The sequence below is a fragment of the Leptonotus elevatus genome, chromosome 6 (assembly GCF_054856555.1).
Source record: "Leptonotus elevatus isolate MCC_2025b chromosome 6, RoL_Lele_1.0, whole genome shotgun sequence".
Taxonomy (NCBI): Eukaryota; Metazoa; Chordata; class Actinopteri; order Syngnathiformes; family Syngnathidae; genus Leptonotus; species Leptonotus elevatus.
This window is the reverse complement of record NC_141244.1, coordinates 12,578,696-12,591,839: the sequence shown is the minus strand read 5'-3', so window position 1 is coordinate 12,591,839 and position 13,144 is coordinate 12,578,696. Positions and strand designations below refer to the sequence as shown.

The window sequence follows — 13,144 nt, the reverse complement described above, 5'->3', positions numbered from 1 at the left end:
ATATGCAAAAACTGAGCAAATCACTCCCTTGCCATTGGCTACACCTCCATACCTATGCAAATGTTATGCAAATCTAACTTTCCAGAGATTTCCTAATCACAGCATTTCATAGAATTGTTGGAGTATACAGTAAGGATACTTACATGCTGAGTCATTGCAAGTAACTTTGGCATACTGATGAAGAGAACTGAATAAAAAACTTTGGAACCCACAACTGGCTATTGTTTTTGTAGGAGTTGTCCCTAGCCTGGCTTCACATAGGTTTATTTTTATTTTTAATAAACTTCCAAGGATTAAGATAAATTATTTATTTACTTGTTAATAAATGAGTGAAGAGTTTTGATTGAGTCCACTGATTTAATTTACAAATTAGGTAGTAGTGTCTTGCTGAATGCAGGGGGATCAGTAGAGATATTTTAAAACATTTTGGAAATTGGGGAAAATAGACCTTTTAATTACTTATAATATAAATAGTTTGGTCTCTTGAGTACAAGTGACGTCACACAACAAAAGGCCTTATCCGCTACAGAGACATCATCAAACAGAACAGGATGCATTATGAAGAAGGACAATATAGCATTCATAAAATGTACTCTGAATAATTTTATAAATTGTTAATCCACTGTAAAGTGTTTACATAATGTGGGTCGTCTATTCCTTTTTTAATCTAATATTTCACAATAAATAACTAATTAAATGTGTGAACAATAAAATCTGTCCCTCTGTCCCTCTGTCCCCCCCCACAGATGACCCAACCGAAGCAGATTTGTGGCTTCTGAATAGCTGCACTGTCAAAAATCCTGCAGAAGACCACTTCAGAAACTCAATCAAGTACTGAACTCCCATTTACTTTTCTCACCAACATTTTCTATATTCAACTTTTTAATTACTGGTACTTGTAAATATTGGTTTACAATCAGCCCACCTGGCCGTGACATATCTCAGAACGGCTAAACTGCTATTTCAATGCGCATTACATACACATGAGCAGAGAATTAGAGAAAGGGATGTACATTTGCATAAACACAGTCAAATTAAGCCAGAAACTGTTTTGCATTTTGATTAATTTTCTTTCATCAGGGGCACACCTACACCCAGCGGATGCGTTTATTGTGCTAGTGAGAGCAGACAATGAGTCACTGGGTTTGTTACAAGTTTGGTGTTAAACTGTTTTTAGCTCTGCTAGCAAAATCAACATGTCTAGAGCGAGTTTTGGTGTAATTAGGTGCATAATTGCACAGATCACATTTTTTATATTTTTTACATGGAACGATTATTGTTGCTTTGAACCTCTTGTGCAAAATTTTTATATGCTGGAAATTCAGACCCAGTTTTCAAAATGCCAGTAAGAGTTTCTTGGTTACAGGTCTAAATATATTGTTCACACAATTTCTTTCTGAGAAGCAATTTTCTCTTTTCTGTCTTTCAATGAAGTTGGGCTGCTGTGTACAACGGAAATAAAAACAGAGGACACTGATTTGAAAATCCTTTTCAATTTATATTCAGTTGAATACACAACAAAGACAAGATATTTAATGAACATTTGATGAACAATATTGTATTTTTTTGTATTCGCTCATTTTAAATTTGATGCCTGCACCACATTCCGAAAAAGCTGGGACAGGGGCAATAAAGATCTGGGGAAGTTTATGAATGCTCAAAAACACCTGTTTGGAACATTCCACAGGTGAACAGGTTAATTGGAAACAGGTGAGTGTCATAGTTAAAGGGGTATCCCCGAAGGGCTCAGTTGTTCACGAGCAGAGCTCAAGAGGTTCACCAGATTGTGAACAAATACGTGAACAAATAGCCCGTCAGTTTAAGAACAATGTTTTTCAACGTGCAGTCGCAAGTCATTAAGAGATTTTATCATCTACAGTCCAAAATACCATCAGAAGATTCTGAGAATCTGGAGACATCTCTAACCTTGCCAGACAGATTGATAATTGGGATTCACTCGAGGGAGTTCTTCACATTACCAATCTGGTACTTCACTTTGCAAACCCGTTTTGGAAAGGCGGGACTTGCTGTACAATATTTCGAGCTGATTGGACGATGCAGCATCTTCACACATTTGTTTTGACCAATCAAGGCAACGGATGAAAATCTCGTCTTCCGTCTCATCTGCACGAAACGCCTCCCACTATTCAAATTTAACAAGGAAACGGCGAGTAATTCAGAACATAATTAATTGCAGCATCCATTCGTCTGTTAGGTTTGTTTGTGCCCCCCCAATCGGCACTTATTGGTTTCGTCCTGCCTAAACAACGCCTGATTGGTCCGATTGACTAAAGATCGGCTGCAAACGTATCAGCGAGAGCGGTACAAGGTGTGTTCTCTAGAGTTTGTGAACTCACAAATACCGCGAGAATTCATCTTGCTGGCAAGGGTAAGAAATCTCTGCACGGATATGGCAAGGCCGAAAACCAACATTGAACGTGCATGTTACAACGGCGTGACTTTATAGTAAAACAGCACGAGTACTAGACTGGTCTGCCAGCAGTCCAGACCTGTCTCCCATTGAAAATGTATGCCACATTATGAAGCGCAAAATACGACAACGGAGACACCGGATTGTTGAGCAACTAAAAAACTACTTTAAGGAAGAACAGGGAAGAATTCCACCTACAAAGGATTTAATTCATGCTCTCAGTTCGTATATGCTTATTGAGTGTTGTTGAAAGGAAATGTAAACAGTGGTAAACATGCTCCTCTCCCAACTTTTGCAGGCATTAATTCTCAAAATGTTTTAATATTTCCCCCCAAAAAAGCTTATCAGTTTCAACATTAAATATATTGTCTTTGTAATTTACTACATTGAATATAAGATTGAAAAGGATTTGCAAATCATTGTATTCTATTTCTAGTTTTAGTCAACATCTCAACTCAACTTAAACATGATCTTAACAACTCACACAAACACATATTTGTACAGAATCAAGCTTAACGTCCACAACACCTTTTTTTTAATCCATTCATTTGTTTTTGTTTTTTATTACAAGTTTAAATTCCACAGTCAAGTCTAACACTGCAGATCTTTGCTTGAGATAAAACTTCATATTAGCTGGCATGCATTTGGAAATGTTCACCTGCATTATTTTGTAGTCAAACATGGTTATAAACGTACTGTACAAGGAATTATGTGCACGGCATTGTCATTCATTTTATGAAAATCAAGTCAGACCAAATATGTCAACATGTGACAGCACACTAATGACATTCAGCCCAGAAGAAATTTGGCCAAATAAATGTCATACAGTAATTCAAATTGTGTTCATATATCGCTGCCGGCGGAATCATTGTACCACCAAAATCATCACTTTTCAGGAGACCCCCAAAACGGCATGCTTGATCAACACTACATCATCAAGAAGTACAAGCCATTTTCAAGACTTTAGATAGGTCAAACAAATTGTAAAAACAACATCCATACTTGTAGACTGACCAAGAGTACATTTTGTGAAAAAAATAAAAGTTACCAAATTGTGACAGGAGATTTTCGGCCTTACGCCAGCGATACGATATCTGTAGCTTTCGCTTTGAGGAAATCAGTGACGTCACACGTATGTCTGGGATCCTTTTCGTAGTGCTGTAAATGATTTGTGAATGGATTGGTGTGTTATTAGATTGTGTGCCTAAAAGGCACACCTGTGCAGTAATCATGTTGTCGAAGTAGAAGTGCTTATTAACACAGTTTTACAAATTAGAGAACAATTTTTGAGAGAATAGGCCTTTTGTGAAGCTAGTAAAAGTCTTACAGTACATCTGTGAGTACAGCTCATGAAAAATGGGAGCAAAAAAAGTGCTAAAATACTGAATTAATAAATCATACATCATAAAAGTATCCAAGTCATCATGCAGTATGAATAAATGTATAAAAACAAACAATACAACTATTTGAGATTCAGTGATGATCGTTAATTGGATCACATCAAATCGTAGATCCCTGAATCATAATTGTAATGGAATCGTGAGGTGGCTATAGATTCCCATGCTTTGTATTGGATACATTTTCAGAGATTTTAGTGAAAGCTTGGGATTTCAACCACCTCTGTTGTGGTTTAGAGAGGTAAAGTAAAAATACATATGATTGCTTCTGGAGAGCTGGGGCACAACAGTCTTCCCTGACAAGTATAAATGCAAATGTTTTGGAGGGTGAGTCTGCAAGAGAGAATATGAGCAGATGGGGATATGACTTGTGTATGTTGTTCATCCATCAATCCACTGTGTATATTCAGCTTACCCTTTGCAATTTTCGTGTGAGCTGGCTCCTATCCCAGCTTCCATTAGGCAAAAGGTACGGTGCACACTGAACAGACACCTTGTTAATTACACTAATTCACACCAGGGGAAATTAAAAATCTGCAAGGGAACTTACTTAACATACATGAAATTATACAAACCCCAATTCCAATGAAGTTGGGACATTGTGTAAAACATTAATAAATCATACTCATGACCACTCCATACTGTGAAAATATTAGAACGAATGAGACAATATTTTTGATTTCATCAACATAGTAAGCCATTAATGGCCTCTTATGCGTTAGAGAAAACATTAATGCCTCTTAAATGGATGTAAACCATGATTGATTGTCACCAAAATATATTTGCACAATTATACATGCCCACTTGATATTCCGAAAATATTCGAGCAAACAACCTAATATTTTGGATTTTATAGATGCTGCTCTAAACCATTGCCTTGTCTTGTAAAGCTCTTGCCTTGGCAACCATTGGTCACAAAATGATACCCAATGTACTCTACGTTATTTATTTTCCTTAAGAAGAAGCTCACTTTGTTGTATAAACCGCTAATGTAGCAACTTGTGAATGCCAACAAGTAAATTAGTGTGGATAAAGGGGTGTAGGTATATGTGTTTTAAAAGGCTAAAATGAAGAGTTTAATTCACTGTCAGACACCTTTCAAATCATTGTCTGTGATTGTGTTACAGAAGGTGTTGCTTACGAGCGTGTAATTAAACAGCTCTGTTTGTGGTTGCATTTTTTGCATGTGTTAAATTTTTCCACTTGACTGTCTCAAGTCATTTTTATGATCAAGAGAATGTTTGCTTAATGAATTAGAACCAAATTCAGAGTTCTGTACATTAGTTTTTAAAATACACCAATCCCCCTGATTTATTGAAATTCATTTAATTATCATTTTAATATTCATGAAGCAACCATGAGAGAATGAGGGGGAGAAAACATACTTTTTAATTGAAAAGGGACACACAACACACAGAATGAACTCCTGGAATATATCCAAATTGCATATACTTTGCTTATACTGTGTATTTAGCCAGATGTTTGCTTTGGTGTTGCAAGTAATTACTATGGCCTCTAGAAACACTCTCTTGGCAGTGTTGCTTTGGCAGACATTAAACCTTAAACCCTTTTTGGCATCCATTTTGGAAACCACTTGTTTCTTTAAGTATGTTGCTTGACAAACTTTCTTTGTACATGGACATTATCACTTCTGACAATGTTGGCTTTTTGCCTTGTTGCTTGTATTATTTTGATTACATAAAATAATATTTACACATTACAAATTTAATCGTCCTTTACAGTAATACAAAAAGTAATAAAAACACCATTTGACATTTATCAAGTTATTTAATTAAACGTCAATGACACAATAGGTAAAATAATTTAATGAGTATATTTTTACCCCCTCATAAAATTTATTTTATTAGAGTGAGGAGGCTTCAAAATGGCTGTGTCTTGGTAAGGGTCTGCATCCTTCAAAAACATTGCAAAAATGATAAATAAGTAAAGCATTATATAACTACCAAAAATGGTCCTTGTTTCTTTACTTAGTGACTAATGTTATTGAATAATTTATGACATTTTGCATAATTTAAAGCAATAAAGCAAGCTTATTTTCTTAATTGCCTGATTTAATTACCCAGTAGTATAGTGTGCATGTCATTTTTGCTTCATAGATTTGAGGGTAGTGAATATATATTAGCGCCCTTAGCCACATCTGCTCATTAGTAAGATGTCCACTGATGTTGGGCGCACAGCCAAAAACAACCAGAAGATTGTCAGGGCGATAAGGTAGACCTACTGTACTGTATATAAATTCTTGAATGATTTGTATTGGGCAATCTGGAAGGGGTTGTCCAATAGCTTCGGGAGGACCACCATCTATTCTGGTTAAACTAAAGCCATTTCATTCCTAACACCGACCAAAACACATACTCTTCAAAGTCAGAATCATTGAAATGATCACTGCAAATTATATTCCTTTTAGCTTGGTCCATCCGATACGTTTCGTTTTACTTGTTTGATCAAATTTCATGAGAAAATTACACGCAACAACCAGGGAAACAATAGCAATTGACTGGTGTCGTTCTTGTTTTAATGCTTTTTATTTTTAAATTAAAATTTTTTTTTTTTACACATCATCAGGCTGGTTCACGCCTATTCGGCCTAAAAGTGGATGTTCCATAATTTGCAAAAAAAACACACCAGAAAACTAGCCTAAAATCACTACTGGGTTGTTTTTGGCGTAATTTTTATTGCAGACATCATTTTTAAGTCTAGATCTATGAAATATGTGCCAATAGTTGCACCATTACAGAGTCCGTTTAATTTCTTATTTTCAGGATTGAGGAGAAATGGATGTGTACATGTGCGGATGTACCATAATTTACGGACTATAAACCGCTACTTTTTTCACTTGCATTTGACCCTGCAGCCAATTCAACAGTGCAGCTTATCCATCAAATCAGGAGGGGGCAAACTATAAAGGAAGTGCAAGAGCGCCAGGCATAGCAAAGCAAACCAAGTGAGCCCTAATACAGTAGGAGAGACGGAACGAGAGCGAGACAGTTTGCGCCCTCATAATGGAAAATAAATGGAGAAATGCATACGATGCTGCATTTAAGTTAAGGCAATCGACCTGTTCGATTCTGAGGAGTTTTTTGGTTTTGAGAGCGACAACAAAGGAGAGAGAGTGGCCGATGAGGCCATTCTGGGCCTGTTCGGTTCAGACACAGAGGAAGGGGAATCAATGGTTTTACGATGGCAAGAGAATTACCGGTAATGAGTCCCTGACTTCTCTGCTATAGTATGCTGGTTATTTTTGTTACAGTAATGTATTTTTGTACAGCTGTGTTATTAATGCACCTTTATGGCTGTGTTACTGGCAAGCACTTAAAAAAAAAAACGGATTTCATTTAGCCATTTAACGCTAGAAGTTTTGTTCTGTTGTTATACTGTACTACTACTGTGACTGCAGGAGGTGCACTGTATTATTTGTGCAGATCAGGAATGCTGCTCAGATGTTGATAAATGGGATGCTCTGTATTATTTCTGTCCCGGCATTCCCCTGTGGTAGCAAGAACTCTTATATACCAATTCTGTAACATTAAAACACCTGCGGCTTACAGTCGGGTGCGTCTTATACATGGCGCAAACTGGAGTGTTCCCCAAATTTTGCTCGTGCGGCTTATATACAGGTGTAGTTCGGAAAGTACGGTATTAGGATACAAAAAAAAAATATATCTAACCCTACTCCAAACACACACACAAAAAAATAAAAATTACGGTTACAGTTAGATTACAGTTATATTTATTAAAAATATGTAGCCCTTGCAAGAAAACGTTTGGACACCCTCTAAGTGTTAAGTGCTGACACTTCAAGTATGAAATTACACCAACATGTACCCCCCCCCCCCCCCAAAAAAAAAGTAACATTTGATTTGGACACATCTGGAGGCTCAACCAATGACTTCTACTTCTGCTGTCCTTGGTTGTTATGGTAACAAAGCCCCACTTGTGTCGTTGCATCCTGCAAAGTGGGAGGTGGCTTGAGCAGTGGCTTATGTAAATGAAACTGGATGTACCCCTTCAAAATGGACTACTTTCAACACACTGTGTTGAGAGAGGATAGAGTGCTCTGTACGATACTGTAATACTGTAAAACTTGATCTTTGGACTATTTTGACCAAAGCATGTGCCTGGAAACCATTTTGTTTGTGACAAAATGCCATATGATGCCGCTTAGATTGTAGATTGGGTATATCTTATTTTTTTAATTATTTATTTATTTATTTATTTTCTTACAACGAATATAGTGTTTTTGCTTCGAATGAAAAGTGTAGGGCCAACAAGGCCGCCTCTTCTGTCATGTGTTATAAACAGTCTGAAATCCCAAATGACCTTTATATATTTTTTCCCTTTTTCTCAGGGCAGTTTTCTGTGTTCATTGGCTCCCGTAGACAAGACATGGATTTGTAGTTGACTAGACACAAACATACAGGCGCACACACACAAAACTGCTGCTTTGGGGCTGGTTTTGGTACAACCAAGGGATTGGCATTAAGTCTGCCAGTTCTGCAGGGCATTAGCCTACATTTCAGAGTACACACAAACAAAAATCCCCATCGAAGAATGAGCAAGATAGGCAGAGGGATTATTCCTGAGTTCAGGTAACATTGTGTTGGCCTCGGGGCACACAAAGGTCAATGTCCTCCAATGTGTTTTCAACCTGTAGATCTCTGAAAGTCTGTAAAGTAGGAAAGCCGAGTAACCTTTTAATAAAATATAACTTTTTCTAAGGCAAATTTTTGAGAAAAAGCTAATTTTGTAAGTCATCCTGTGCATTAATCTCTCACATAATATCTCACATACAGTAACTTCAAGGCAAGGCAAGTTTATGTGTGTAGCACACTTCATGTGCAAGACAATTTGAAGTGCTTTACATAAAACATTAACAACATTACGGGAAGAGAAACAAAATATTATTAAGACATTGCAAAAATCATAATAACATCATAACTTTCAAGTTGAGAGAGTGAAATCTTTGTTCTTTGCTTATTCAGTGTTGTGCCATGTGTTCTTTTATAGAGATGGTAAGGTGAAATGCCACATTTGATTCACTATGATGTGAGCAGGCACAACAAGCATTATTTTCTATTGTTGTGACTAAAATCAGCTGTGTCAGATACAGTACGTTTTCGTTCCGTGTTCCACATGGATCTGTATTACTTTTTTTAAATTCAAGTCTGCCTTGTGAATAGCAAGAATTTTCACATGAAACTTTTGAAATTGTCCTCAAATGCTCAAGTGCATATAAATAAGCCTTTAAAGACATATAAAGCCAAAGATTAAACTTAAACAAGAATGAGTAGTAGTAGTAGATGTTCGTCCAGGTTGAACAGGCCTTTGTACCGAACTTCTGCACATACTTGAATTTCACTATCGTAAATAAAGAAAAAGTTTTTTTTTTTTTACATAATTATTTGAAACTGTTCGTCAGGGAATGTGGATGCTTTGAATCAGTACGCATTGAGGGAGTTTTAACTGACCTTTTAGTAATAATTAGGTCAGCATCTATCATTCTAGACATAGGCGGACTTATCCTTTTAATGTAATGTGTTTTTGCGAGGGCACATTCTATCATTAGGCTATATGTTTAACCTTTAAGACATTCCGCCCAAACAACTGTCAGATAGAATTTTGCGTAATGGACTTACAACGTAGCAAAATAACAGTCTTTGTCTTTTTTTTTTTAAAGCTCCTTTATCAGAAACAGTGATAGGCAAAGCAGACATCAGAAGGGATGACGGTAATCTGATGGAAGGCTAATAATGTTTAAATCCCTGTTCCTAATGGACTTGACTTTTATCAGCTCGATTGGCTTTGAATGGCCAGGTATTAGTTCCTCTCATTTCCAGAGGCACTGAAAAGTTTTACAGTCTTTCAGTAATGGAATGTCAAGTCAGAGGACATTGAGTTTATCAACAGTGCTGCAACGGATGGAGTTCATTTTTAGTTTTTCACATACAGCTTTAAAAGTATTTGCCCTCTTCTTGACTTTAGGTTTCTTTGCAATTTTTAGTATACTTATGTTTCAAGTTTGTTTGATGACCTTAAACATGTTTAAATGTATTGTATACATTTAAATGATGGGAGGTCAGTGTAGATTTGTCGTATGTGTTGTGGGAGAGAGTTACAGATAGTAGGGGCAGCAATGGAGATGGCTCTGTCCTCTGAATTTGCTTATTGGTTATTTCAATGAAGGCCATTTTATGTTAGAGGCATCATTTGAAGTTGAATCAATATTTGTTTGCACTTTAAGATGTCAAATGCACTGCAAAACAACTTAACCCCTTCAGACCCGCATTTTTTTCCTGCTGGGCATTTAAAAAAAACTACTGATTTTGACTTCGCTCGCTCTCAATTAATTTCCTATGGAAGCAGGGCGGCAAGGCGAAAATTGTCTTCCCCCTTACCCTCTGCGATACGCGACATTTGTGCATGGGAAAAATCGCACGTAGGTTCGTGACGCTATACTAGAAAGTACTTGAAACTTTTGTCGCCGTCGCCGGGGCTTCAACCAATCAGCGAAGGTTTCATTGATGAGCCAATGAACGCAGGGCATGCCTCACAGTGGGCTATCCAGCAAAACGGATGAGATAATTTTCCGACTATCATTTTATGACCCCCCCCAGATAAAAATAGACAAAAAGGCCGCCGGTGCATGAGCGCTTGTTTGTACTGGGTTAATTTGTCTGGTAAGTTTTCTTTACCGTTTTTGTAACAGTTAATGATAATGATAATAATGATAATAATGATAATAATGATAATAATAATAATGATAATAATAATAATGATAATAATAATAATAACAATACAAAAAAATTATATAGGAAATGGATGGATCTTCATACAGGAATTACGTACTGTAGTGAAAAGTTTGCGTTTACAATGATAACGTTTAGATTCCCTCCAATTTGATAGACAATCAAATCTGTTGTAACAAGAGAGCGACGTCTGCTACCGTTGTCGCGGCTGCTTATCGCGTCCTGTGTGTTGGGACTTGTGAGGTGACAAGGTACATATTTTGTCAAGGGATCGAGTTGGAATTTAGTTTCTGTGCTTTAGGGAATTATTTCATCCATATTGAAGGGCTCTGTCAGCATATCCATTTTAATTTGAAAGAGTAGAAATTTCGCAATAATGAATTTTAAAACTAGATTAGGCTAAGCATGCATGAACGTGAAGTCATTTTAGCAATGTTCATGCATTTGGTGTTTTATCATGCACGATATTTTTTGTGATTGTATTTTGAAGGTTAAAACAACACTTTTATTTATTAATTTTTTGTAGACTGACTTAATTTTTTTATTTTCTTAAGTGGAAAATATTCGTATAGTATTAAATTTCCTTTTAACATTTAGTTAAAATGATTAATTTCCCTTCTCTTGTAGACCCAGGACAGTTGTGAACGACAGTGGAGGGAAAGTAGATATTCTTTCATATAGTCTGCGTTCACCCTTTAGGATAGGACAGGATTAGCAGTGTCTCATGTTAATAGCTTTCTCTTCTCCTGGAGAGAGACTCAATGTTGTGTGAGCTTTTAAGAAACGAGGGAGAACTAAATCTCTCAGCGAGAGGTTGGATGTACTTGTCACCTGATTGCTTCACAGGACACACTGACATCTTAATAAAAGACGTGAAAGACATTGACACTGGAATAACTTTAAGTTGATTTACATTTCTGAGATATTTTCAGTGTCTCATTCATCTTTTCTATAATTACATTAATCATTTTTTCCATAATTGTCACATTCAAAATAGTAGAATTCGTCATATTCCGTTGCTAACTATAAAGTGTTACTTGAAATATTGCCGGAAGTGTTAAGTGGGAAAATAGGTTTAAATGTATGTAACAGTGATGTATATAGCAGCTAGCAAGTCAACAGGCCTGGACGTGTCAGAATGGTAAGCATTCACACCTTCACTCTGCTTATGCTATCATCTCTACACTTGTTAGTTTGTCATTTGCTGTCGAGCGAAAATGACACCTCAGGGCTCAGCTTGTGAACATCACATGACCAAACACCCCCAAAAAAGATTAGCGCTGATGGTTGTTACCTGAGCCCTTCGGTACTCTGATGTCATTTTCAGTCGACAGTCAGTGTCAAAATGGCAGCTCCCTGTGATGAGATGGATAAAGACTGGTGCTTAATTGATATTCCACAAGCACAATATTGATCAAAATATTGTGTCTAGACCAGGAGGGGTGTGCATAGAACATATTATTGTAAAAAAAAAAATGTTAACATTCAAGGTCAATTTTACTGTTCTTTGCTATGTAACTCCCTACTAAAATGGCATAGAAATAACTAACCAATTACTCTTTTTGAGGAATAAATGTATTCAATCTGTTATCACTTTTTGTCTAGCATATAACTCAAAATTAACTTTATAATTACCGGTACATTATGGATGATATACTTTGCATCTTTATTTTAGCTGAGGACGCCCTTTCGACTCTTTGTGCTGGATTTAATTAAACATTGTGGCTATAGTACTTTTACAACTTCACACCTTTTCTCCGCTCACTAATTACTATTACCATGATTTCTGAATTCACAAGCTCTCTGTCTGACCAGCTACAACATACTGTGTGTGGGTGTTCATAATAAACCAGCTGTCAGTGAAAATGGAGGTCATTTTTCTTGCAATTAAGTTGGTTTTACTTTGCCAAGCCTTTGACTTTGCCAGACGTTTTTGATGTTACCAGCTGTTATGCGAGATTCCTTAATTTGAGTCTTGAGTAACAGTGGATATAGATTATTTTGGGGTGGGGGCACGTTTTTTTGTTTTTGTTTTTACTGTTATTGTAGGAAGTGTCAATATTCAGGGAATTAAGTAAATGTGAAGTTCTGGTCAACCTCATAGAGAACAAATCGTACAGGAGTACATGGAACATGATCATGGAACCGCATGCTTAAAATAATATTTTTTTGATTTATTGAACATATAAACATAGACACATTACAAGTATAAAATACAAGTTGAAATAAAAAAAATAATAATTAAAGGAAGAAACTAAATTATTTGTCAATAATATCATAATTTACATGTTCAAAAGGAGTAGGAAGAAGTACAAAAACGTATCTAGTCCTACTCCCTGTTATTTCTATCATGTTACTATACAAAATAATAAGTTAACATTTGGATAAAATTAAACAATAGACAATAAACAAAACATGCTCATCTTGAGTGCACCGATAACATTGTTATGACTTGTAAGCCCTTATCCATTACATATACGCTAAGAAGAGAGAGAATTAAAGTAAAGCCCTCCATATACAATACAAAAAATTCCCAAACATTAGTTGTT

The 13,144-nt window shown here is 36.3% G+C and overlaps 1 protein-coding gene across 1 annotated transcript in view; it reads left to right on the top strand.

The window, feature by feature from the left end:
* cdkal1 (CDK5 regulatory subunit associated protein 1-like 1) overlaps positions 1-13,144 on the top strand; it is a 225,274-nt gene that overhangs the window by 32,100 nt on the left and 180,030 nt on the right. Inside the window, exon 4 of the mRNA XM_086079570.1 lies at positions 747-831. Coding sequence (XP_085935696.1) covers positions 747-831 — 85 coding nt within the window. The remainder of the gene's footprint in view (positions 1-746; positions 832-13,144) is intronic.